Here is a 22,525-nt window from a genome sequence, read left to right as displayed (position 1 = left end):
CTCAATGGTGCATCAGGCAGATAACTGGTACAAGTAGCTCAGTATCCCAGTCTTTTCTTCCATTCCCAAACATTTGGTAATTAACACATACCCCACCCTCCCCAAACAGAACAAAGCACTATATTCACAATGAGCAATCACGTTATTATAGTGGGGTGTGTGTGTGTGAGCGAGATCCCTTGAACTCAACATTGAGGGATCCTGCTGGGAAAAGACCTTAATTCAATTTTGTCTCTCCCAGTGCTCTGAACACAGTAGGTACTTAATCATGATGTGATGAATTGAACTGAACAACAACTGCCCAGCATCCCTCCAAATATTGCTTGGTAAGCTTTTTTTTGGATCCTAGTGATGACTTCATCATTGAGAAGTGTACAGCTAGGAATTTATGATACTTAAGCTGATTGGGGGATATTCTTGACATTTCGGGGCTTATACTCTCGATGTGTGCTGGGTTTAGTGGATACCCAGGAAATAATTAAGGGTACTTAATGTGGCTGGACAAGAGGCGTGGGAACCAGGAAGACCTGGTTCAGCCTCTGCTTTTGACACATTGTGGGCCCTTTGACTCTGACCTCTTGGAGATAGACAAACCTGGCTTTGAATCCCAGCTCTGCCACTTAGCACCTGACCTGTGAGACTGTGCTCAAGTCATTTCAGCTTCCCTCTGTAGAAAGGGGTTGAGCCAGACCCTCCTCGAAATCTAGGAGCCCACCCTACGTGCCAGGGCCTTTGCATTGGATTCCATGGCCAGAGAACAGTCTCTGAATTGGTAGAGGGGCTTTCTCCCCTATACTACTCTACACCAATGAAATCCTAGGTCTAGTCCCTATTTTAAGGGATCCCTCCAACCACTTCTCCTCCTCCTTTTCTTCCTCTGCTGACCCAATGGCCCTCACACCGGCGGGGGCTCCAGCCCTCCAGTTACTTTCTCCAACTGGCGAGTCCCTCTATGAAACCTCCACTTGAGGAAGCTGAACTGCTGGCTGAGCTTCGTTTAAAGAAGGCTCTGCCCTTAACTCTACAGGCTCCTTTTCTACTTTTCTACCAAGGGCACCTCCCCCACCAGCCAGCGCCTCTGTATGTCCCCCCCCCCCTCGCCCCCGACAGGACGTAAGCTTGTTGAAGGCAGTGACTGACTTTCTTTTTGCCTGTATTTGTAGCCCTTAGCACAATGCCTGGCACCAAGTGATAAGACCAGCTCTATCTAGCTGATAAAACAGGATTAACAGTGGCAGCATGGAAAGGCTGGGCTCTGGAGTCACGGGATTTGAGTTCAAATCTCAGCCACTTACTGGCTGTATGATTCTGAACTTTGGTATTCCCAGCTGTGAAAGGAGAGAGGTTGAACTAGCTGGTCCCTTCTAACTCTAACATCTGTGTCAACCTCTTAAGGAAGCTTGCAGACAACAGTTTAAGTTCACAGGAAGTCACCCTGAGGCTGGCCTCATTGTGGGTGAAGGTGTCCTAAATCAGGAGTAAGCAGAGATGGCAGGAGAGTTACCACCATGAATAAGCTTGTTCCCAGGTGGTGCCATCCCTCCCGGGCACAGTCACTGTGTGTTAGTCAGTCATTATTCATTTTTAAGGGCCAGGCAAATGGAGTTTCCAGCGTTTCCTGTTTGTAGCAGGAGAACTAGCGAGGGCATGAAAGAAGGCAGCTTTATCGGCCAAGAAAGAAAGGCTAGTTCACATTTTACGTGATTGCACATATAGAAACTATATCAAATTACTGTTGTAAGAAGAGGGGAGGGGGAATAAGAAGTTGGAGCTCAAATTTTTTTGTAAAAATGAATGTTAAAATTGTCTTTACTGGGAAAAAATAAAAATACTAATTAGAAAAAAAGAAAGGCTATTTCAAATGGGGAATACTTCTAGTGGCCAGCAAAGGACCAAATAGAGAGAAAATGTGTCTTCCTTTGGGGAGCTCCCAGCCTGGGGGCTAGCCAGCAAATGGCAGCTACTTTTTCCTTTATCAGCCAGAGACTTGTGTTTAAACAAATGCCTTATGGGAATTCTTTCCAGAATGACTCCTTCCAGGTTTTCCTCTAAATTAGCTCTTCCTGAGTACCATCAGAGAGAAATGGTCTTTAATCAAATGATACAAATGATATATCTGTACTGGGGAGGGGAGAAGACTGGGAGCCAGGACTCATCAGCCCTCCCCCAGCTCTGGGTCCTGACTTCCTTAGCTATAAGGAGACAGATCTAAGCAGATGATCTAGGATTCCTTCCAGCTGGCTGAGAATCCCTTTCTGTGCCCCCTTACAACTACATAAAGTGCTTTCCTTGTAATAACAAATATATAATGTAATATATAATAACTTAAGATAATAATAAGTGTTATTATCCCCATTTTATAAGCAAGGGAAACTGAGGCTCAGAGATAATATGCCTGAACACAAGTCTCTTTAGGTTCTGAGTATCTAAACCTTGAAGGATTCTCAGAGACCAACCAGTTTTTACTTTTGGACAGAGCCCAGGAGCAACTTTCTCAATGTTTTTTGTAGCACTAACATTGTAGAGTACACGCCGTATCACAGGTGTTCAGGAATTAGTCTGTTTGGAGGACACTGCTAATTCAATTCAACATTTATTGGATCCCTACTGTGTACAAAGTTGAGAATGAGATAGTTTTGTTTTCAAGGAAGTTATATACTATTGGGGGGGGGTGATATAATGGGATCTAACATGGTGATGATGGAACTTGTATGGAGGTAAATGAATACAAAGTTGTTTTAAGAAGAAGCACCAGTAACTGAGTGGGAAGGGGGTAGTGGAGAATAAAAAAACAAAAACAAAAACAAAAAAACCCCCCAAAAACTTCACATGGGAAATAGTAACTGAATTGGGGCTCGAGGAAAGCTGATGGTCTGACGGAAGAGTGCATACCAGGCAGGGATGACAACCAAGGAAAAGGCAAAGGCTTGGACAAGGGAAATGGTACTTCACAGCTGGAGAAGAGCTAGATGCTGGAGTGTGATAAGCAGGAAGACTAGAATGACAGGTGGAAGACTGCACTGGGAAGGCTTTTAAAGGATAGCTTGTGTTTTATATTCAAAGGTATGAGGGACAGTTTTGAGTCAGAGCAGGAATATCAATTTGGTGGCTGTGGGTGAGATGGATTTGAGAAGAAAGAGGCTGGAGGCAGAGAGACCAAGTAAGAGGATCTTGTCATAATCCAGTGGGAAGTAAAGAGGACTTAACAATAAGTTTAGAAAGAGATGGAGGGGAGACATGTTATGGCACTGAATCCACCAAGACTTGGCAAATGGGAAGGGAGGCAGAAGGAAATGTCAAGGACGACTGAGGCCGTAGAGCTGGGTGACTAAAAGGCCAGTGGTATTCTTCATGAACATAAGGGGAGATAAATGGAGGGGGATTGAGAAAAAATCCTATGTTAGCTTTGGAGAATTTCTAATGCTGGTGGGATATCGAAGCAAGCGTGAGAAAGATCTCAGGGGAGAAAAATGAGAGCTCCGAGGAATCAGAAGTCATGGAGAGCCTGGGAGCTGCTATGATCGCTGATAGAAAGTAGTGAAAGAAGAAAACAGGAGTGGAACTTTGGGAAATGTCTGTGCTTAGGGTATGGGAGATGGATAATGACACAAAACGGAAAGAGTGGAGAACAAAGGGAGAGCACCCACAAAGAAGACATGGGAGGGGGGAGTCAACAGTACCGAAAGCTGAAATAGGGGAAAAGTAGGATGAGGACCCAGAAACCATTAGTCATTTTAGCAGTTAAGGGAATGTTGATAACTTGGAGAAAAAAAAGCCATTTCAGTTAAGTAATGGGGCTGGAAGCCAGAAAGTGAGAAAATGGAGACATGAGCACAGCCCTTTGCAAGGTCAAAGAGAGAAGAGATAGGGGGGGATTTCGGGGCCAATTAAAGGCTTTTTGTAATGGATAAGTTGTAATGCAGCAATGTGAGATGTGGCTGTGACACATAAGGAGCTATTACAGAAAGAAAGAGTGAAAATGAGAGAAAAAAGAAAGTAATGGAAGCCCTTCCCCCACAACTGCCCACTGAGAGGAGGTGGGAGGGGAGGGGATCCACAGCACAGCTAGAGAGGTTGGCAAGGAGAAAGGGCCTCTACCTCAGGCACCTCTTGGGAGGAGTGTCTAGGGGAAACTGAGGAGAAAGTTTGGAACAGCTACCATGGAGAGCGTCACAGAGCTGCCACCTGAGGAGGAATAAAAGGACTTCCCTGAGGCAGAGGGCCTTGCCCAGATCTGAGAATGAATCTGCAGGGAACCTTATCTACAAGGTTACATGGCTGTCTCCAGCAGCTCATGAATGTGCCCAGAGAGAGAAGATGTGGAGTGACCCAGGATCGGCATCTGCCAAAGCGTGTCTGGCAAAGAAACCAGAGGGTGAAGGCTTCCAGAGTAGTGCACAGGTGAACAAACTTAACCCTGAGGGCAAAACCATGAAGGGAGAAGAGTGAGACCAGAAGAAAGGTGATGGACAGTAAGAACAGGGATGGGGAAAGGACCCGAAGTCACATTATGGTCAAAGAACAGCTTTAGGAGGAAGGAGTGAGGTGTAAAGAGGAAGGTAAGAATAGTAGGCTACCATCAAGGAGAGGAATCGGGGTTCTGGCTCCCGAAGGCAACACAGTGGTGGGTGGCTGAAGTGGAGTGGAGACATGGGCCAAGGGAGCCGACGTTGGCCACGTGGCCCAAGAGTTTCTTAGGACATGAGTTGCCAAGTCCCCAAATAGGCCCAAGGAGGGTTAGGGCTGAAGTGGATGAGGATGAAGAAGTGGAGGCAAGTGGGAATGACTAATAACTTAGCTCCCCTAAGGCTGACTGAGCCCAGAAGCCAAGTGGGCCTTTAGGGTCAGTTTCCCCAACTGAGGGCTCCAAGCAGGTGAGCGGGGGACATGGGCAGGGAGTGCTGGCAGCAGGAATTGGGGGCAAGTTCTACTATCCCTAAAGATGCACAGCATCTGGCACAAAGTAGGCGCTTAATCTAAGCTTACTCCCTTTCCTCCACGCCCCTGCAGGAGCTGGTGTTATGTCTAAAGGCTGGGAGTACTGGCATGAGGAGGCAAGACTCAGATCTGTCCCTTTTATGGCTGAAAATATTTAGGGGCTTAAACTTCCTTCCATATTTCTCTTATGTCTCTTGCTCGCCTCTTTCCCACCATGGCAATCTGTGCGTGCCAACAGCAGCCTTCAATGTGCCATTTGTTTGACAAATACTAATGTCAAGTGCCCACCGGGTGCCGAGAGAGGCCCGGGATGGGCCCAGCTGACAGAAGATACAGATCCTGCTTTCATGAAGCGGGGATTGTATGTATGTCTATGCCTAATGCACATGTAGATGCTTGTGTGTGCATGTGTATGTGTACACATGAGTGTATTGACATACACAAAGTAAAATAATTTCTATAAATCTTCCATAAATAGGTAATATATAAAATACTATAAAATATATAAAAATAATAGATAAAATTACAATAAATAGGTAAAGTATAAACTATTTCCATATATATGTAAAATGTAATACACACACATTTGTAAAGAATGCTTTCTTTCTTTAGGTCCAGACCTGCCTCATCCCCTAACCCTAGTAAGGCTTGAGCATTCTTGACGACTACTGAATCTCCCTCAGGTTTCAAGTGGCCCTCTCCTGGACTTATCTTGTGAAGCTGGGCGGGACAGTTATCTCTTTGGGGGTTGGGATCTTTACCCCACACTCTCCTAGCCCCCAACTAGCCTGCGAGTTCCCAGAGGGCAGGAGGTAGGATTTGTCTCAGCTGTAGATCCTCCCCACACCAGGGCATGGTATGAAGGCCTTTGAAGTTTGCAAAGCATACCCAAACTTCTCAGAGCCTGGCTATTCAAATGAGTCCTTCCCCACCTTCCAATCAGAGAGGCATTAGAAAATGATTGTTCCCATTTTACAGATAAGGAAACAGAGGCTTAGGAGTTAAGTGACCTGCCCTCAGCCACACAGCTAATAAAACCAGAGGATTTGAACCCAGGTTTGGACTCCAAGTCCCATATTCTATCCATGGTTCCCTCTATGGTTCCCCTTCTCATCCTGTTGATTCTTAGTGTTTGTTGTGTTTTCCCTATTGCCCAGTGTAGAAGAACAGGTGTCATTTTCCTTACCCACTAAGAGCGCCTCTCTCTCTGATTTAACTGGAGTGGTGGTTGAAGTCCTTTCCAGTGGGTCATTCTCCTGGTTGGATACGCAGATCCTGGAAACACGGCACTCCTGGGGAAAGGAATAAAGCCCATCTGGGTTTAGTAGTTGGTTTGGATCAATAGAACAAAAGGCACAGTCCACTGTGAAGGAACATTAGCTTTAGGGTCAGATGGGGCCTGGTTTCAAGTTCTGGTTCTGTCATTTGTTAGCTGTGGGATCGTGGGCACTCCCCTTAACCTCTCTGAGTTTCAGTTTCTCCATCTGTAAGATGAAATTCACAATAGAGCTCTAGCAGCTTTCTAGGCTGTGGACATATACTTTATGACAAGAGGTGCAAGTGGTCTGACATTTGGAGAGCCTTCTGAGTGCTTAACACCGGCCTCACTTGTAATCTAGTTGTAATACTTGTAAACTAGTAATCTAGTTGGATAATTTTGAAAATGACCCAGTCTGGTTGGGAGGGCAGATACTGGTTATTGCCAACGTATCAGAACGGCCAAGGAGCTTGCTCCCTTGGAAGTAAAATGGCCCTAATCGTCTCTGAGTAGTCCCTGCTAACCAAAGTCCCAGCTTCTCATTTAGGTCATAGTCATTGGTGAAGGCTTAACAAGATGGCGTTTTGCTTTCTAGCCTACTTGTGTTTAGCTGAACGCCCCAAATCAGACCTCCTGTGCCATGTCCTTTGCTGGTAAATAGTTGGGCCTCCTAAGCTTTGTGGAAAAGGAATGGAAGGAAACACACTGAGACTTACGTTTGCGATACAAAAAATGTCTTTGTCCCCTTCATCTGTCTCTTCCTGTTAAATTCAATTAAAGAATGGGAAAAGCTTACCTGGGGGCACAGAATGGCAAGCTTTCTCTGCCTGATCTGATCCTGAAGGCTTTACAAAGTCTCTGGTTACCAACGCTGAGGATTCTTGTGTCTAGAACCCAACTATGAGCATGAGGAGCCGTGCATGGGCTCGGGAGTACCGTGCCCACACTGTGCCCCGCTGAATGCAGGAAATGTGGAACTATCCGGTAGCCTGCAGACATTTCGGGAATTCCTACTGTACTAAGATCTGATAAGACGGCAGCCCTGGCACTGTTCAATTAAATATGTGATGAATGAGTTTCTCTGGGATTGGACTCATTTCCTTAACAGCTTCAGGAAAGCTGGAGTGAGTTGGTGCTATGAAGTGGAAGAATTAAAAGCATCACAAATGACCCTGCAGAAGCAAACACTTTCAATCATCGACTTCGGTTCCACCGAAGTTGCCAACTCTTAATGGCACTCCAGAGGAAGCCACTGTGCGGCTAACTCAAGATGAGGCCTGAGCGTGTGGTACCTTCCTGGGCTGAGCACGTAGATGAAGAGCAAAGGCTCTGGTACAGCTTGGGGACTACTGATTTTCTGCGTGGAAGTAAGTCTGTCCCCCTCCTCTTTCCTCTCTGAAGACAGTGGCCCGGAGCTCCATTTTTGCCCCTCGGCTAGCTCTGGTCGAGTATTCGAGAAGAATGGTAAAACTAGGAGCCTAACCAAATGAAGCTCATCAGCAGGCATGACATCCCTTAATAGAAAGGCCCCCAATGTGAGGCCAGGGGGCTTCAATCAACCTGCTGCTTGTCAGCTGCTCTCGGGGGAATGGTGGCTTCTTCACGCTCCCTATGGTCAAAAGTCTTCCTTTCCAGGCCTCCCCCTCACACCCCATGTTTCCAGTTGATGGTCCCCATCTACAATCTCCGCTTTGGTTTCTCTCCACAGAGAAATGTCAAAGCAAAGCCCAGTGCATGTGTACAAAGAGCTGCATGATATGATTTGGATTAAAAAAGCATCCATGACTAATGTAAGCGCTACAGGACGGGGCCCTCTGAAACACTCCCACTCTCCTGCTCCGACACAGCACCCTGCTCCTTCTCTGCAGCTAAGCACCATTTACCCTAGAGGGTGCGTCACCAAAGAAACAGCCGAGACCTAATTGGGTTTCAGTCTCTCCGTTAATAAGATGTGTAATTTAAAATGCCATCAATTGCACAGATGTCCAAAGGCGTTTTTAGCTTTCCAAACCATCCTGTCAGTTGGGAGTGCAGACAGACTAATCCCAAGATCAGGGGATTATTGGATTTAAAGCTGAATAGGATCTTGGATATAATCTTGTTAAGCATTAGAGAAATAGGAGTTCTGAGTCAGTCCCTCAAACCTTACTGAGAAAGACAAGGGGTCAGGGGGAAAGAGGGGGAGTGACTTACTCCAGTTAACACAAAACCAGGACAAAACTTTGGGCCTCAGATTTAAAATCTACCACATCGTGCTGCCTCTCTGATCAAATAACTGACTGACTGATCAACCACAAGGAGTGACTGCTGAAGGGACCCAAATCTGAGGGCACGCCTTTCTGACTGGTGAGCTATATGTCCACTCGATGGGCCCCCGACCGGCAGGATCCCCCCTCGTCCCCTCTGTTCTTGTGGCCAAAGCTGTGGGAGGCAGGTGCCGGGTGCTATCCACTGTACCTGTTCCTGGAAACTGTCCAGTAATTTTTCCAGCTGTATTTTTTCATCTTTCACTTTGTCAAATTCGGTTTCCTTTCTCTTATATTCATCTTGAAGTTTCAGAAGGTGCTGAAGAAGGAACAGATAAAAAGGGATGAGGAACTAGGTCCCAAGTTCTCGGGAGGGGTGGGCCTGCTGGCCAAGCTTAGATGTATAATGTGGTCCTGTTCTGTGCCCTCCTTGATCTACAGCAGATATAATGATGGCAGGACGGCAATATTTGTAATGTCAAGCTCTTTCCCATGTCCCTCATCCCTTTTTGTTCAAGTGGTTCACATTTAATAATAGTAATCACTTGCACTCTCTCTAGAGGTTTAAAGTTTAAATCTCCCCTTTCCTCATAAAGACCCTGAACAATAGGAAGGAAAAAATGACGTCATTTTGTGGATGAAGAGTGAAAAGCTCCAGGAGAATTTACAAAGCACTTTTTTCACCTACCTACCTTGGAAGGTCTGATTTCCCAGAGGAGGAACTCAGGAGCATAGAAGAGCCTTTAGAAGCCATCCAGTCCAAGCCTCTCATGTTATAGAGGGGAGAAATGAGGGCTTAAGGAGAGGAAAAAACTCTCCTAGGGGTCATGAACCATGGAGGCCAGGCCTCAGACCCAACTCTTCTCGCTCTAAAGGGAGATCTATTAATTTACTTCTGAAATAGGCCATGAGGTCATGAGTCTGTATTTGCTCTGCTCACAGGCCTACACCTTCTGGCTTCTCACTTAAATTGCAGGTGGGCAGGAATTCTGCTTCTAATAGCTTTTCCTAGCAAAGTTCTAGACCGAGTTCCCTCAGGGCTGGGGCTCAATGGAAACAAAGAACACAAGACTTGGAGCCAGAAGACCTGAATTGGAACCCTGGCGCTGCTTCTTACTACCTTATTACTGTGACCAAGTCATTTTTCCTCCTTTGGCCTTCTGTTTCCTCATCTGTAAAATGGCATATCACAGAGCAGTTGGGATGAAAGCGTTTTGTAAACTGTAAAATCCCAGCCAAATTTATGTACCAAGTGTATTTGACTCACCTCTCTCCCTTGAAAATTTCAGAGCTGCAATTTCCTCAGTGGGCTATTCCCTCCACTAGTATTGCACTTCGGAGATGATCTTCATGAATTTCAACACTCCCCCCAAATCATTGCCTGGTGGCTCCATTAAGGCACAGGGAGAAAGAAGTAACTTGCCAAGATTCAAATTCAGGTCCCCTGACTCCAAGTCCAGGGCTCTGGATACTTCATTGGGCTTTGTCCCTGCATAGGGCACTGAGGAGTTGAGGTAACAAGCCTCAGTACATGCTAAAACCCAGGGCTTCCAGAATCTGATGCTGACCCTCTATCCTCTCTGCCTTTCATCAAGGAGGATTAACTAGGCCTTCTTCCAGTTGATTTCAGGCAGTGGTGTGGGAGGGAAAGAGCTCTCATTGGGCTAGGAAGCCTTGGGTGTTAATTCTAGCTGTGACGCTGATGAATCACCTCCCCTCTCTGTGCCTCAGTTTCCCAATTGAGAAAATGTGGCTAACAACACTTGCCCTTCCTTGCTACTAGCATGCCAGACTGTAGGACTTAGCACTGGAAGGGAGCTCCAATGTCAGACGGGGAGGGAAAAGGCAGTGTGACTTCAGGGGCTGCACCTCGGTGCCAGCCTTCCAAAAGCCGAGCCCCCTTGGGACCAAGGACGCCCCTCACCCGCTCACCTGCTGCATCCCTTGCAGAGCCTGTTGAAGCAGTTTCATCTGCTGCTCCTTGCTTGTCTCGTCATCTCGGGTCATTTTGCCTTGCTCCTGTTTGAGCAATTCCACTTCATTCCGGTAGGCATCGAGCTGCCAACGCAGACTGTCATTTTCTTCCTTCAGTGCCTCAGCCTGAGACACTAAGGCTGAAACAAATGGGTGACAAGTTCAGAGGAGGCAGCCGAGCTGGGCTCTGCTATTCAGAACCACGGAAACCTGGCTCTGCTAAGTAGGACCAGGACTTAAGAAATCTCATGGGTCAGAGATGAACGTGAGAACACATGGCCAATGAGCATGGCTTCTACATAAAAAAGTAGTTTTTAACCACTCTGAGCCTCAGTTTCCTCATCTGTTAAAATGGAGGCAATAATAATTTTAGAAAGTTTTTTTTTTAAGTGCCTACTCTGTGCTAAGTTCTGGGGATAGCAAGACTTAAAATAAACCATCTTTGTCCTTAAGCAGCTTATAGTCCAATTAAACAAGTGAACTACCTCTCTCACAGGGTAATGGTGAAAAAGGTGTTTTGCTCATTTTTAAGGTAATAGAGAAACAGAGGAGGCAACTGTGTGATTCAGGGGACAGAATGAATACTGGGCCTGGAGTCAGGAAGATGAGTTCCTGTTCTCAGTCACTGGGCAAGTCATTCATCCCTGCTTGCCTCAAGCCCCTGGAGAAGAAAATGGCAAACCAAACCAGTATCTTTGTCAACAAAACCCCATAAAAAGGCTGGTTTGTGCAGTCAGACATGACTAAATAACAACAACACAGACAAATGAAATATTATATATGTATATCACATGTATATGTATGTTACCTACACTTATACATCTATCTACCTACCAGTCTATTTATCTATCATCTATCATCCATCCATCCTCTATCCATCTATTTATCTATTATCCATCCATCCATCCATCTGTTTCAGAAGAGGGTATGGGGCTGTGACAGAAAAAGCTCAACACATTCTCATTAGAAACTGAATGTGGCACTTCCAAGCTAACATGGCTACATTGCATTTTGTGTTTGATCCCACCATGGGATTTTTAAGGATGGTAAGGGTCAGAGATGGCTGCCTCCTCTCCATCTTACAGAGGATAAACCCAGAGAAGAGAAGGGGCTCATCCTGGGGGTCACAAAGCTACTGAGTGGCAAAGATGGGACTTGAATAAAAACCTGCCCCAAATTCTACCATGCCACGCTACCCAAAATCATTGGAAAGGAAGAGGATAGTGGGAGAATGTTAGGAGACCATAGATATCATGGAATCCAACCCTTTCATTTGCTATAGGAGGAAGATGAGACTCAGAAAGGTCACATGGCTTTGTATCCCCATGCCTGATTCTTAATGCATGGAATTAAATTAATGGTGAAGCTGGGACCCAGGTCCAATCCCCTCTCTGCTGTACATTAGGATTCAATCTCATTTCTGTGCCGTGTGTCCTATTCACATTCCAAAAAGGAATGCAATCACAAATATGTTTCCATTCATATGATGAATGGGCAATAAGGGCAAGTGACATAGCAATGCTCCTTAATACCTTTAACAGGCTGATCCTTGGATTGAAACTTCTCAAATGGAGTTTTTTGCTTTCAGATACTGAAAAATTCACCTGTGCCCAAAACCAGACTCCCATGCTGGGTTCCCTACCCACAGGATGATCTTTTCCTAAGCTAGGTGAACACTAGAAGCTATATTCTTGGGTAATAGCTATCAGCAATATGGTCTTGTATACTACTCTCTGGTCTAATTAACTCAAAACACTGAGTTAGAGCCAGATTTGCTTTGCTGGTAGGCAGTGGGAGGGGGGAACTACACCGAGGGGGGTGTTGGGTGCAGAGTCAGGAGAATTGGGTTCAAGTCCTAGCTCTATCACTGTATTATATCACAAATCTCTTTCTCTTCTGAAGACTCAGTTTTCCTATACGTCAAATAAGGGGGTGGATCTAGATTATCTCCAAGAGTTTTTTTCCCCTAGCTTTAATGCTCTAGAGTCAGAGGAAAATCTGTCTGTGAAAGAGAAAGTGGTTTCAGTTCAAAAGTATGACACATTTGGGGGACAGCTAGGTGGCACAGTGGATAAACCACCTGTCCTGGATCAGGACTGCCTGAGTTCAGATATTTACTAGCTACGTGACTCTGAGCAAGTCACTTAACCCTGATTGGCTCCCCCTCAAGAAGTGTGTGACATATTTTGGTCTTTGGAAGGTATATGGGATGCAGGGGAGGCAAAGGGGATAAGAACAGAGCCAAGTTTTCTACCTCAACTCTGCTACTTTAGCCATATGCCCTTGGGAAAGGTATTTCCCCTAGCTAGATTTTGGTTTTCAAATTTGATCAAATTAAAGAATTAGATTAGATGGTGTCTCTGTGTTCACAGGATTCTAGGCACAGAGGATAGTCTGTGGCAGGCTAAGTCAATGGGGCAGTCAGACAGACTGAGGATTACAGGAAAGATGATGTCAGTATTGCTCTCTCTAAATGGCCATATAATTAGTCCCTGTGAAAAGTGCTTTTAAACTTCCCATTTTAGCGGTTGGTTTGTATGTTTTTTCAAGTTCAGAAGGCCTTTGGCAAGGCGCACATTCATTTTGATGTTTGGTTTTATTACTGACTTTAATTGTTGCTGTAATCGCATAGATTTTCTGACTGTGAGCAAGAACTCTTTTAATACGGCAAGTCTTAGCTCCATAAGCGTCCGAGTCCAATTCATCCTTGTCATTTCTCCCAACTTTGAGCCGCTGCTCATCAGCTGGCTTTCTGAGATTTAACAAGCATGTGGCCCAAACCAGGTGGGGAAAAGGGGGAAGGGGAAGCCTTTGGCTAGGCATTCCACAGAGAAAAGGAAACTGACGACTTGCTAAACAGAAATGGCCATCTGTCTGTTCAGGACCAAGGACAGCAGCAGCAACGACAACTTGGTCAGGCTAGCCTAACAAAAGTTGGTTAGACCATATAGAGAGACAGAGTTCACTTTTTGGGGTGGGGGTGGAGAAGAAGGGGGTGCAGTGATGGAATGGGCATGGCAGGCCTTTGGTAGGTCAGAGTAGTTTTTAGGATAAAAGGATCCTTAGAGATCACCTAATTTGGTAGCTAGGAAAACTGATGATAGGAATAGGAAAGCTAAAGAGCTTCGGACCAACTCCATATTCAGTAATCTTTCCTCTGAACTATGCTGCCTTGTATCCTTCCCTTTTTTCTCTTCTTGTATTCTAGTTGGCAGTTATGTTCATGTTCTCCACACTGTGGATAAACACATATATCTTTTATTTATTAGGGTTTATAAAATAATTCCTTCCCAATCAACCAGGAAGGCTGAGAATGCAAACATTATCACTTCTATTTGACAAACAGGGACACTGAGGCTCAGAGAGATGGAGTGACTTGCTAGCTCTCTTGGATGCTAAGCACTGGTGACACAAATTTAAAAATCAAAACGGTTCCTGCCTTCAAGGAGCTTTCATATTTTGCAGCCCAGCCCATGGTCATATAGCTGAGCTGGGATTCAAAAAATCAACTTCACAAATACAAGATGAGTAAGTCATGGCTAGACAAGAGCTTGTCTGAAAAACCATCTGGGGGGTTTTAGGAGTATGAGTCAATAATATTGTATAGCATCCAAGAGAGCTAGTGCAGTGCTAGGCTTTGTTAGGATAGCAATGGTGTTCAGGACTAGGGAGGTATATTGGACCCCGATTAGATCACATTCTGAGTAGTATATTCTGTTTTGGGTGGCACATTTTAGAAAGGATGCTCCATAAGCTGGAGAGCATCCACGGTGGTGTAGGGCCTTGAGATCTTGCCATAGGATTGATTGGAAGAATTGGGCATATTTTATCTGGGGAAGAAAAGACTTAGCAACTCATGGAGTCTGTAAGTACCTGAAGGTCTGTCATGTGGAAGAGAGATTGCACTCGTTCCACTCAGCTCCAGGAGGGAGAGCCATGGGGAGGCCTAGCTGGGCTTGGGACAAATAAAAAGTTCCCATCACAAGATCCTGGGCTGCCTCCAGATGGGCTGGGTTTGCTCTCATGGAAGTTGTCAAACACAGTCTGGCTGCCCATTTGTCAGAGAAGCTGGAGTGGGGCTGAGAAGGCCCAGAGGGCTTCTAAAGGCCCTTCTAGTTGGGAGATTCACAGATGCCCACGAACAAGTCCAAGGCTTTTCTTTATCCCCCTGGACTTGCAACAGAAATTTAGTTCATTGATTGGGCTGGGCCCCAAATAGAGAAAATGGGGCCGTATGTGAAAGGAGGTCACTGAAGGAGCACAGCCTCTGAAGTGCCTTCCAACACTGAGAATCTACAATTCTGTTACGAATTTGGCTTTGGCCATGTGGGAGCACAGGTCTGAGAAAGGAGGGCAGCAAATCACTGCTGAAGGATATAGCGTGCCAAGCTGTGCTGACATTCACCGAGTCTATGGAATTTCCATCACTGCCGAAACCAGAATGAGTTTTGCCCCGATACAATTGGTTTTGATGCACGGGCCCTCTTCAATCATAGAATCCCAGAATATCGGTGTTGGAAGGGACCTCAGGGGCCATTGAGTCTAACCCACACCTGAACATGAATCAGCAGGCTGACTGTGCATGGGGCAGCCTTCTCTTCCAGAGAGCATCCTTCACATCCCATATGGAACACGATGGGGCCAACCCAGAGCTCTGAGAAGTGTCATGCTCTAGATTTCTGGACTTTTGAGCCGGGATTTATGGAAATAAAAGAAGCCCTTTCCTAAATGATTAATTAACCCTTTTTAGAACTGAGTTCTTCTATGTAACAGGCAATGACTTTGGCTATAAATGGAAGCCTCCCTCTCATACCAAATTCAGGGTGCACGGGATTTCAACAGTTGCGTACAATAGAAACGAGACAACAGAATTAGATCCGATCCGGGGGAAGAAAAACACACAAAAGTCTTTGAATTAAAATGAATTGAAACCTTCTGAGAGAATAGCTATTTGGTAAGCTCCATTAAGTCTATTGTAGATAGCTTTATTTGACAAAGCAGCATCTTCATGTGTGGAGCGGGAAAGAAAATAGCTTGAAGATGATCTGTCAGGGACTTCCCAGTCTCTAAACAAATAAGGCCCTATGCAGGGGCCAATGCAGCTTTTAGCTCCAGAAAGACAGAGAAGCGAAATGTCATGCTCTACCCCAGTAAGTGTATTCAATCTGAATCCTGCAGACATCCCTCTCTTTCTTCAGTAACTTCTCAAACTTGGCAGTCGATCAAGTGGGTGCCTGGACACCGAGGCACATTTATATCATGGTTAACACTAGATATACGCTCTCTACGTAGTGCAGATACTGGGGAGGAGACCAGCCTTCATGCCAGGAATAATAGGCTCTAAGCTGCCACTGCCAGGCAGTTAAATGAGTCCAATGGCTTCATGATTAAATTCCCTGTCCTCTGTTTATCTTGACTGCATGCATTTGTAGTAATTATTCACCTGCTCAATGAAAGCTAACGTTCCTGAAGATGACAAAGGGCTCTACTTAGGTAAAGTAGGTCTACAGGGGTCTAGTAGGGCTTGGAATTACAACAAAAGCCAAGAGTCAATCTTACCAGCTGCTGCCCAGAAAGAAGTCTGGGTAACCTGCTCGCTTTCCTTCCCTAAGAGTTTCTGGTTGTACGACATTATCATCACATCTGTAATTGTGTAGCTTCCAATGCCAACAGAGGGGGATATGTCCCACTCAATGTGTCCCCAATCAGCATGGTGTCACAAAGTCTCTAATAATGTAACTCTACCTAATGGTATGGAAGCTGCTTCACCAAATGTCTGCTGATATTATGGTTCCTAGTGATACCATATGGTTGTGCAGTATGGGAGACCATAAACTGGAAGAATCACAATTACAGTTGATGCGAGGTGCAGTGAGGAGCTGAGTGCAATAATGCATGCACAAATGAAGGGTGTAAAAAATGTAATGGATAATGTGTTGAGTTGGAAAAGGAGGTGGGAGGGTCACTCAGTGAGAGGGAGGGCCAACAGATGGACATTGGGACTGCTACAGTGATGTTCTTGATGTTTCAGTACACCCAGGCAGATTATGGAGGGTTTGTGGAGAGAGAAAGACAAGAATTTTACAGGGGTGGAGTGTATCAAGTGCAACCTAGATGAGCTCCCCCATCTCATCTTCCTTCAAACTCCCTCACCCTCTACTGGATTTTGAATAGCGATTAAACAATTCTAACTTCTGGATATATTCTCTCAATGGTGTATCTGGTGACAGAATCTGGAAAACTCAACCAAGATAAAGAGTACGCTTACCAAATTTCCCAAGATTCTGGGAAAACATAGCTACTTCTCAATTATTCATCATAATGGGAAATGGGAACAAATGGAACACATGGGAAGTTTATCCAGAAAAATCGACCTTTGCTGCAAAGATAGGAGCAGAATGGGTTTACCTGTATCTTCATTTTCTTTTGCTTCATTAGGATCTTCAATTTCCTCATCGGACATTTCCATCTCCTCTTCTCTCCTGATTCCCATCAGTTCATCGTTATGAATGTTGCGGATTTCCTAAAGTTCAAAGGGCATACTTTTAAGGTGCTGAAATGTTGGAACATGTCAAGCAGGGGAGAGAGAACTGATACCAAACACACAATAGGAGAAGCCTTGATGTGTCACCTGATGGCCAAACAGACCTCCTAAATCAGCAAACGGCAATGGAACCAGGCACAAGGGGGCAAACCGGAAGCCAGCAACAAACTTGCTTCAAGTTGCCTGCAAACGGTTTCTGCTAGAATTCAGGGATCTGATCATGTCCACAAGCCTCCCCACTTAGACCCTCCCCTCTTCTCTCAGCCACAAGGCCCCAGTTGTTCACAAGGCCCAAGAGTTTCTGGGCTGGCATCCTGCCACATTAAACCTTTTCAGCACAGATGCCTGGACTTCTGTACAAGTTATTTCAGACTTAAGTGTTACAGGAGGAAATGAGCTTTTATTTTGGAGCATCACGAATGATAGGACAGCTAGTTGGCACAAAAGTAGATAGAGTACCAGTCCTGAAATCAGAAGACTCCTCTTCCAGAGTTCAATCTGATCTCAGCTACTTTCTAGCTGTATCATTCTGGGCAAATCATTTAACCCTGTTGACTCAGTTTCCACATCTGTAAAATGAGATGGAGTGAACCATTCCAGTATCTCTGCCAAGAAAAACCCCACATGGGATCACAAAGAGTTGGACACACAAGAAAATTGGATTTATACACATACATTATATCTAGGTTATACTGTAACACATGTAAAATGTATGAGATTGCCTGTCATCTAGGGGAGGGAGTCGAGGGAGGAAGGGGAAAATCTGGAAAAATAAATACAAGGGATAATGTTATAAAAAAATTACTCATGCATATATACTGTCAAAAATGTATAATTATAAAATTAATAAAAAAAACAAAAAACAAACAAAAAACAAAGAGTTAGACACAACTGAAATGACTGAACGACAATATGACTAACAGTTGAGAATAAGGAAATTGGAGCTGATGTAGGATGGTCCAGTAATGAAAACCAAACAGCTTATTTGAAAAAAATGAACTCTATAAGGATTGTGTTGAGAGAGGCATTTGCTAGATCTTCTTCAAACCCGCTGCGGAGGAAAATTATTGGGGAAGGGCTCATTTTTTAAGTATCCAGTCTTATCTCAGGAGGTGGTTTTTCGGGATCAACTAAGCTCTGTTAGTGGCCCGGTATTTATAATGAGGTCTGATGGTGGCCAATGGGGAATATTCATCAAGAAAAATATGTGGTTGTCATGGCTGCCTAACTTATGTCCTAGCTACAGGCACCATGTTGAAAAGACTTGCTCGAGGTGATGGATATACTACCTCTCTTTTAAGGCAATTCAATGCACTGTCTATTTATTGCGGAAAGCAGAGCTAGACTCTCCAGACAACTGAAGCACAGAACACCTTAGATGAGTGGAGCACCGTCCTCCTCGGGAAGCCTCCCTGGGCAGGCAGATAGTCTTTCACTACAAAGACATGCCCTGTGGGTAGTCAGCATCCAGCTACCAGCTGCCAGAGAAAGAATCATCTCCTTAGGAGCAGGAGAGGCGGCTTACCTGGAGGCCTTTTCCATAGAACTAGGCAATTAGTGAAGAAAGAGAAAAAAAAAAACCCAAACCAGACAAACTCTAAACCTCAACAAATCATCCTTAGCTGGATGGGCAACTCATTCCTACTTGGACACTTCACTCACTTAATGTTTCCAAGTCCTCTCCAAATGAATATTACAGGTTGGTTCCACTTTGCTGCTAAAGAAATGGGGGCAGATAAGTGTAGGCTAGGCCCTAACTATATAGAATTTAGGTACAACTGGAAAAAACATTCAATAAAGAAGTCCAGTGGGGTCTATAAGGGTGTCAGGAAATCATGTAGAATATAATTTATTTGTAAAATTAATTAATATATAGCATATTTAGAGGTTTATGGAAAGAACAAATAAAAAGAAAGAAGTCATACATTAGAAGAAAAGAACATGATTGATATCTGTACTCCTAATTGTTGAAAGGGCATGAACAGATATAGTAAGATATTCATTGACTAAAGATTAATTGATTAAATTGTGATAATTTGTCTTACCAAAAAAAAAAAAAAAAAAAAAAAAAAAGAAATGGGGGCAGAGCATTAAGTGGCTGGCTCCCCTAGTCCTTCAGGAAATGGGGCAGAGCTCAGGCCCCGTCTCTTCATCAGTCCAACAGTTTTAGTGATAAAAAGACTGTGACTTTCAATCCTCATCTGTTTTACTTAAATACCCAAGACCAGGCCAAGACTATGGGCCATCTGTAAGAGGCCACCATAGCCTTCAAGGTATCTTGCTAAAGAAAGCAGTCTGGCCATTCACGGAAGCCCATAGCTCAAGCCCAGAGAGCCTTGTCTTGAAGAGTACAAGTATGTTCTTCATTCCTTAAGCAGCTTACCCAGTGAACATTGCAGGCCTTTAAGTTTCCCAAAGGGTCAAAAGGTCTCTACAGGACTATTTCAAAGAAGAAGTCTCAATAGTGGCTTCTGATTTGGTCTAAATGCCAGCTGTGATCTCAGAAAAAGTAAGAAGAGATCTCTGAGGAGCTGGCTACATTTGAATTCACCCAGAAATCCTTTTGTGAATCTTGGCATCTGTGGTAGACATAATGGGTGAATGTGGCACTCATCTATGGTCACTTCTATGAGATGGAACCCTTTCCTCACAACTAGCTTATGAAAAAGGGCAATTATCCCCATTTTACAGATACAGAGAGGGCAAAGAGCTTGCCAGGTTTTCAGACTCCAAGTTTACAGTCCTTTCCCTCTAAATGGCCAGTGGAGTCTCAAAAGCCCATACTTCTCTATTTGGATGGACTGGTGATCTTATAAAGGTAGAAAGTCCCACCCACAGTACAAGGTCACAGCCCATCCATATGCTTTCATCTCATGTGATTCTTGTCCATGTCCTCTTGTAAATCTTCCATAATAGGTCTGTCTAACACACTAGGAGCCTTTAAACTGAGGCTCAGAGAGAGCCAGCTTGTAAGTGTCTGAGACAAGACCTAAAACAGGCTGGGTCTTCTCTACTTTAAATTCAGTGCCTGTTCTCAGTGCCGTGCCGCTTCTCATAAAAAGCAAGACTCCAAAATGGTGTCTCTCAACCTAAAGACTACACAAACTTTCAAGTCTACCCTTGGTTATCTCTGGATCTGTCTGTATAGCCAGCCCACTTCCTTTTTCAGCCGTGCATTTCTTTGCTGATGGCTCTTAAAGCCGCTTCTCCTGGGCCAACCTTCATTGGTAATGTGCTGCTATCTACTTATGTCCAGCGTGGGCCTCTCCATTGTCCTTTGGGTGACCTGCAACTAGATGCTGGTATTTCATAATTTGAAGGCATAGAACATCACCAGCGGAATACTGATGTAAAACAATGGGACTTTGTTTCAGCTTGAGGTACTTCAAATGCACTGCGTTTCCCGACCCCAATCCAGACCATCTCCTCTCTTCCTATGCAAATTGCAGCCATACTTCCTAGCAATATTCCTTTACTCATCTGTGCCTAAAATTGGCCGGGCTGGGTTCGACCTCACCGATCCGACCTCTGATATTTACTGGCCACGTGTTCAGAAACGAGTCAGTTCACCTCCCTAAGCTTCAGTTTCCTCATCTGGAAAATGGGGCTTCTAATAGCTACAAGGCTTGCCTCTCATGGTTGTTTGTAAGGCTCAGCTGAGATCATATAATCTAGTAAAGCTTTTTACAGAGCAGAAAGCACTCTATCTCCCTTATTATTATTGTTAGTACTAAAAGTGCGATCCTGCTTCATAGGACTTGCCATACCAGACATTTTTTTTGGCACTGAATTTAAGGTAGAGAAGACCCGGCCTGTTTTAGATCGTGTCTTGGACACTTACAAGCTGGCTTTCTCTGGTCCTCAGTTTCCTCATAGGTAAAATCAAGGGCTCTGAATTTAGTGGTCTGTAAGGTTCCTTCTAGCTCTAAATGTATGAACCCCCCATCATGAGGAAAGGCTTCTAGCATGTTGGACGGACTTACTATGAAAGATTTACACAGAGGACCCTTTTCCTCAAGATACTTAGCGTCCTCTGAACCCTTTTCTGAGAACTGTTTTATCTTTTACTTTCTTTCATGGGGTATCAGGGATAAAGGATTACATGACAAAGGCTTTAGTTGGAAATAGTTTATGCTTCTCAGCATAAACTTTAAGAACTCAGGTTCCCCTCCCTGGCTTTCTGATACACTAGAGCAAAGCTTCTTAAACTGTGGGTCACTTAATTGAATGTGGGGGTCGCAAATACTTTGGCAAGAGTAAAAGGTTATTCCACCACAATTTAATTCTTTATGTAAAAATAAATACATCTATATCATTAGTATGCAAATTTGCTTCCATCATTGATAAATGGTAAAACTATAGGTATACCAAAGAATTGTTTTAAAATAACCTTTTTTGAGGGGAGCTAGATGGCACTATAATGGATAGAGCATCAGGGCTGAAGTCAGGAGGACCCAAGTTCAAATTTGGCCTCAGAAACTTAACACTTCTTAAGTGGCTTGCCTACAGTCACATAGTTAACTCAACTGCCTCACCAAAAATAAATAAAATAGATTTCTTTATGATTTATTATCAGTAAATGATAATTTTTATTACCTATGTACTTGCTGTCATGAAAAAATTTCTTGAGCAAGAAAGGGTCACGAGTGCAAAAAGTTTAAAAAGTCCCACACTAGAGGATGACTTTGTGGACAAAAGCTGCCCAAGATAGGCCATGGCGTTGAATTGCTTTGGAAAATGGTGTGCATGTACTGACACATACTACCAGGAGACATTGGGGGGAGGAAGGAAGGAAAAACTAAGGGAAGAAGGAAAGAAAGAAGGAAGGGAGGAAAGGAAGGAAGAGAGGGAGAGAGGAAGGAAAGGGAAAAAGGGAGGATCTAAGTGTTGCATAAAGAAATACAGGTCCCTGCCCCCCAAAGAGCTTACATTCTAATGGGGAGGGGGACAACAACACACAAAATGGAGTTTAAAGTGGGGAGAGAAGGGGGAAGTCTGTAACTATTTCATTAAAAGCAATTGGTTCTTAGTGACATAGCTCTGGATGCTGCCTTGGTTTGAATGTCAAGTTCCATAACAATAATGAGCACGATTTGAGGCATGAAACTCTTTGATAAGGAATGGAACTGAAATATGAGACAGAGGAAATTATTCCCCCTTCATAGTGTCTTGTCTCTTGCCATACAATTGCAGGATCTAGAACTTGAAGAGTGACACTCTCCCTTGCCAGAAAAGGAAACTGAGGTCTAGGTAAACATGAGGCAGAGTCAGGAGTTGAACCTTTGTACCACTTGGCATTTCTGATTAATCATGAGACAGACAAATCACATTACTGCATAGTAATTAGGCTGACAACAACTGTACAAAACACACACAGCTGTGAATTCGTGTTGCTTTGTGTTTTACGACAGGAAGGAACAAGATTTTCTGAGCTGCTAACCTTTTACTAAATGCATAACACAATTTCACTTACTGAGACTTTTCGCATTTACAGGAAACTTGGCAGTGCAACAAGAGGAGGGGGTCAGAAAGGGAGGAGAAGGGGTAGGGGCCAGGGAAAGCCTT

At 44.3% G+C, this 22,525-nt stretch overlaps 1 protein-coding gene across 18 annotated transcripts in view; it reads right to left on the bottom strand.

Annotated features, from left to right (window-relative positions):
• ENOX2 (ecto-NOX disulfide-thiol exchanger 2) overlaps window positions 1-22,525 on the bottom strand; it is a 273,360-nt gene that overhangs the window by 5,630 nt on the left and 245,205 nt on the right. For 14 of the 18 annotated variants that reach the window (XM_074278291.1, XM_074278295.1, XM_074278294.1 and 11 more), the window contains 5 exons: window positions 16,825-16,939; window positions 10,375-10,556; window positions 8,654-8,761; window positions 6,913-6,957; window positions 6,125-6,230 (listed from right to left, as the gene is read on the bottom strand). In XM_074278291.1, coding sequence (XP_074134392.1) covers window positions 6,125-6,230; window positions 6,913-6,957; window positions 8,654-8,761; window positions 10,375-10,556; window positions 16,825-16,939 — 556 coding nt within the window. The remainder of the gene's footprint in view (window positions 1-6,124; window positions 6,231-6,912; window positions 6,958-8,653; window positions 8,762-10,374; window positions 10,557-16,824; window positions 16,940-22,525) is intronic. The other 4 variants (XM_074278296.1, XM_074278292.1, XM_074278307.1 and 1 more) reach the window with 1 other exon arrangement.

This window comes from Sminthopsis crassicaudata, chromosome X (assembly GCF_048593235.1).
Source record: "Sminthopsis crassicaudata isolate SCR6 chromosome X, ASM4859323v1, whole genome shotgun sequence".
In the NCBI taxonomy this organism is placed as follows: Eukaryota; Metazoa; Chordata; class Mammalia; order Dasyuromorphia; family Dasyuridae; genus Sminthopsis; species Sminthopsis crassicaudata.
This window is presented reverse-complemented; position numbering and strand designations above follow the sequence as displayed.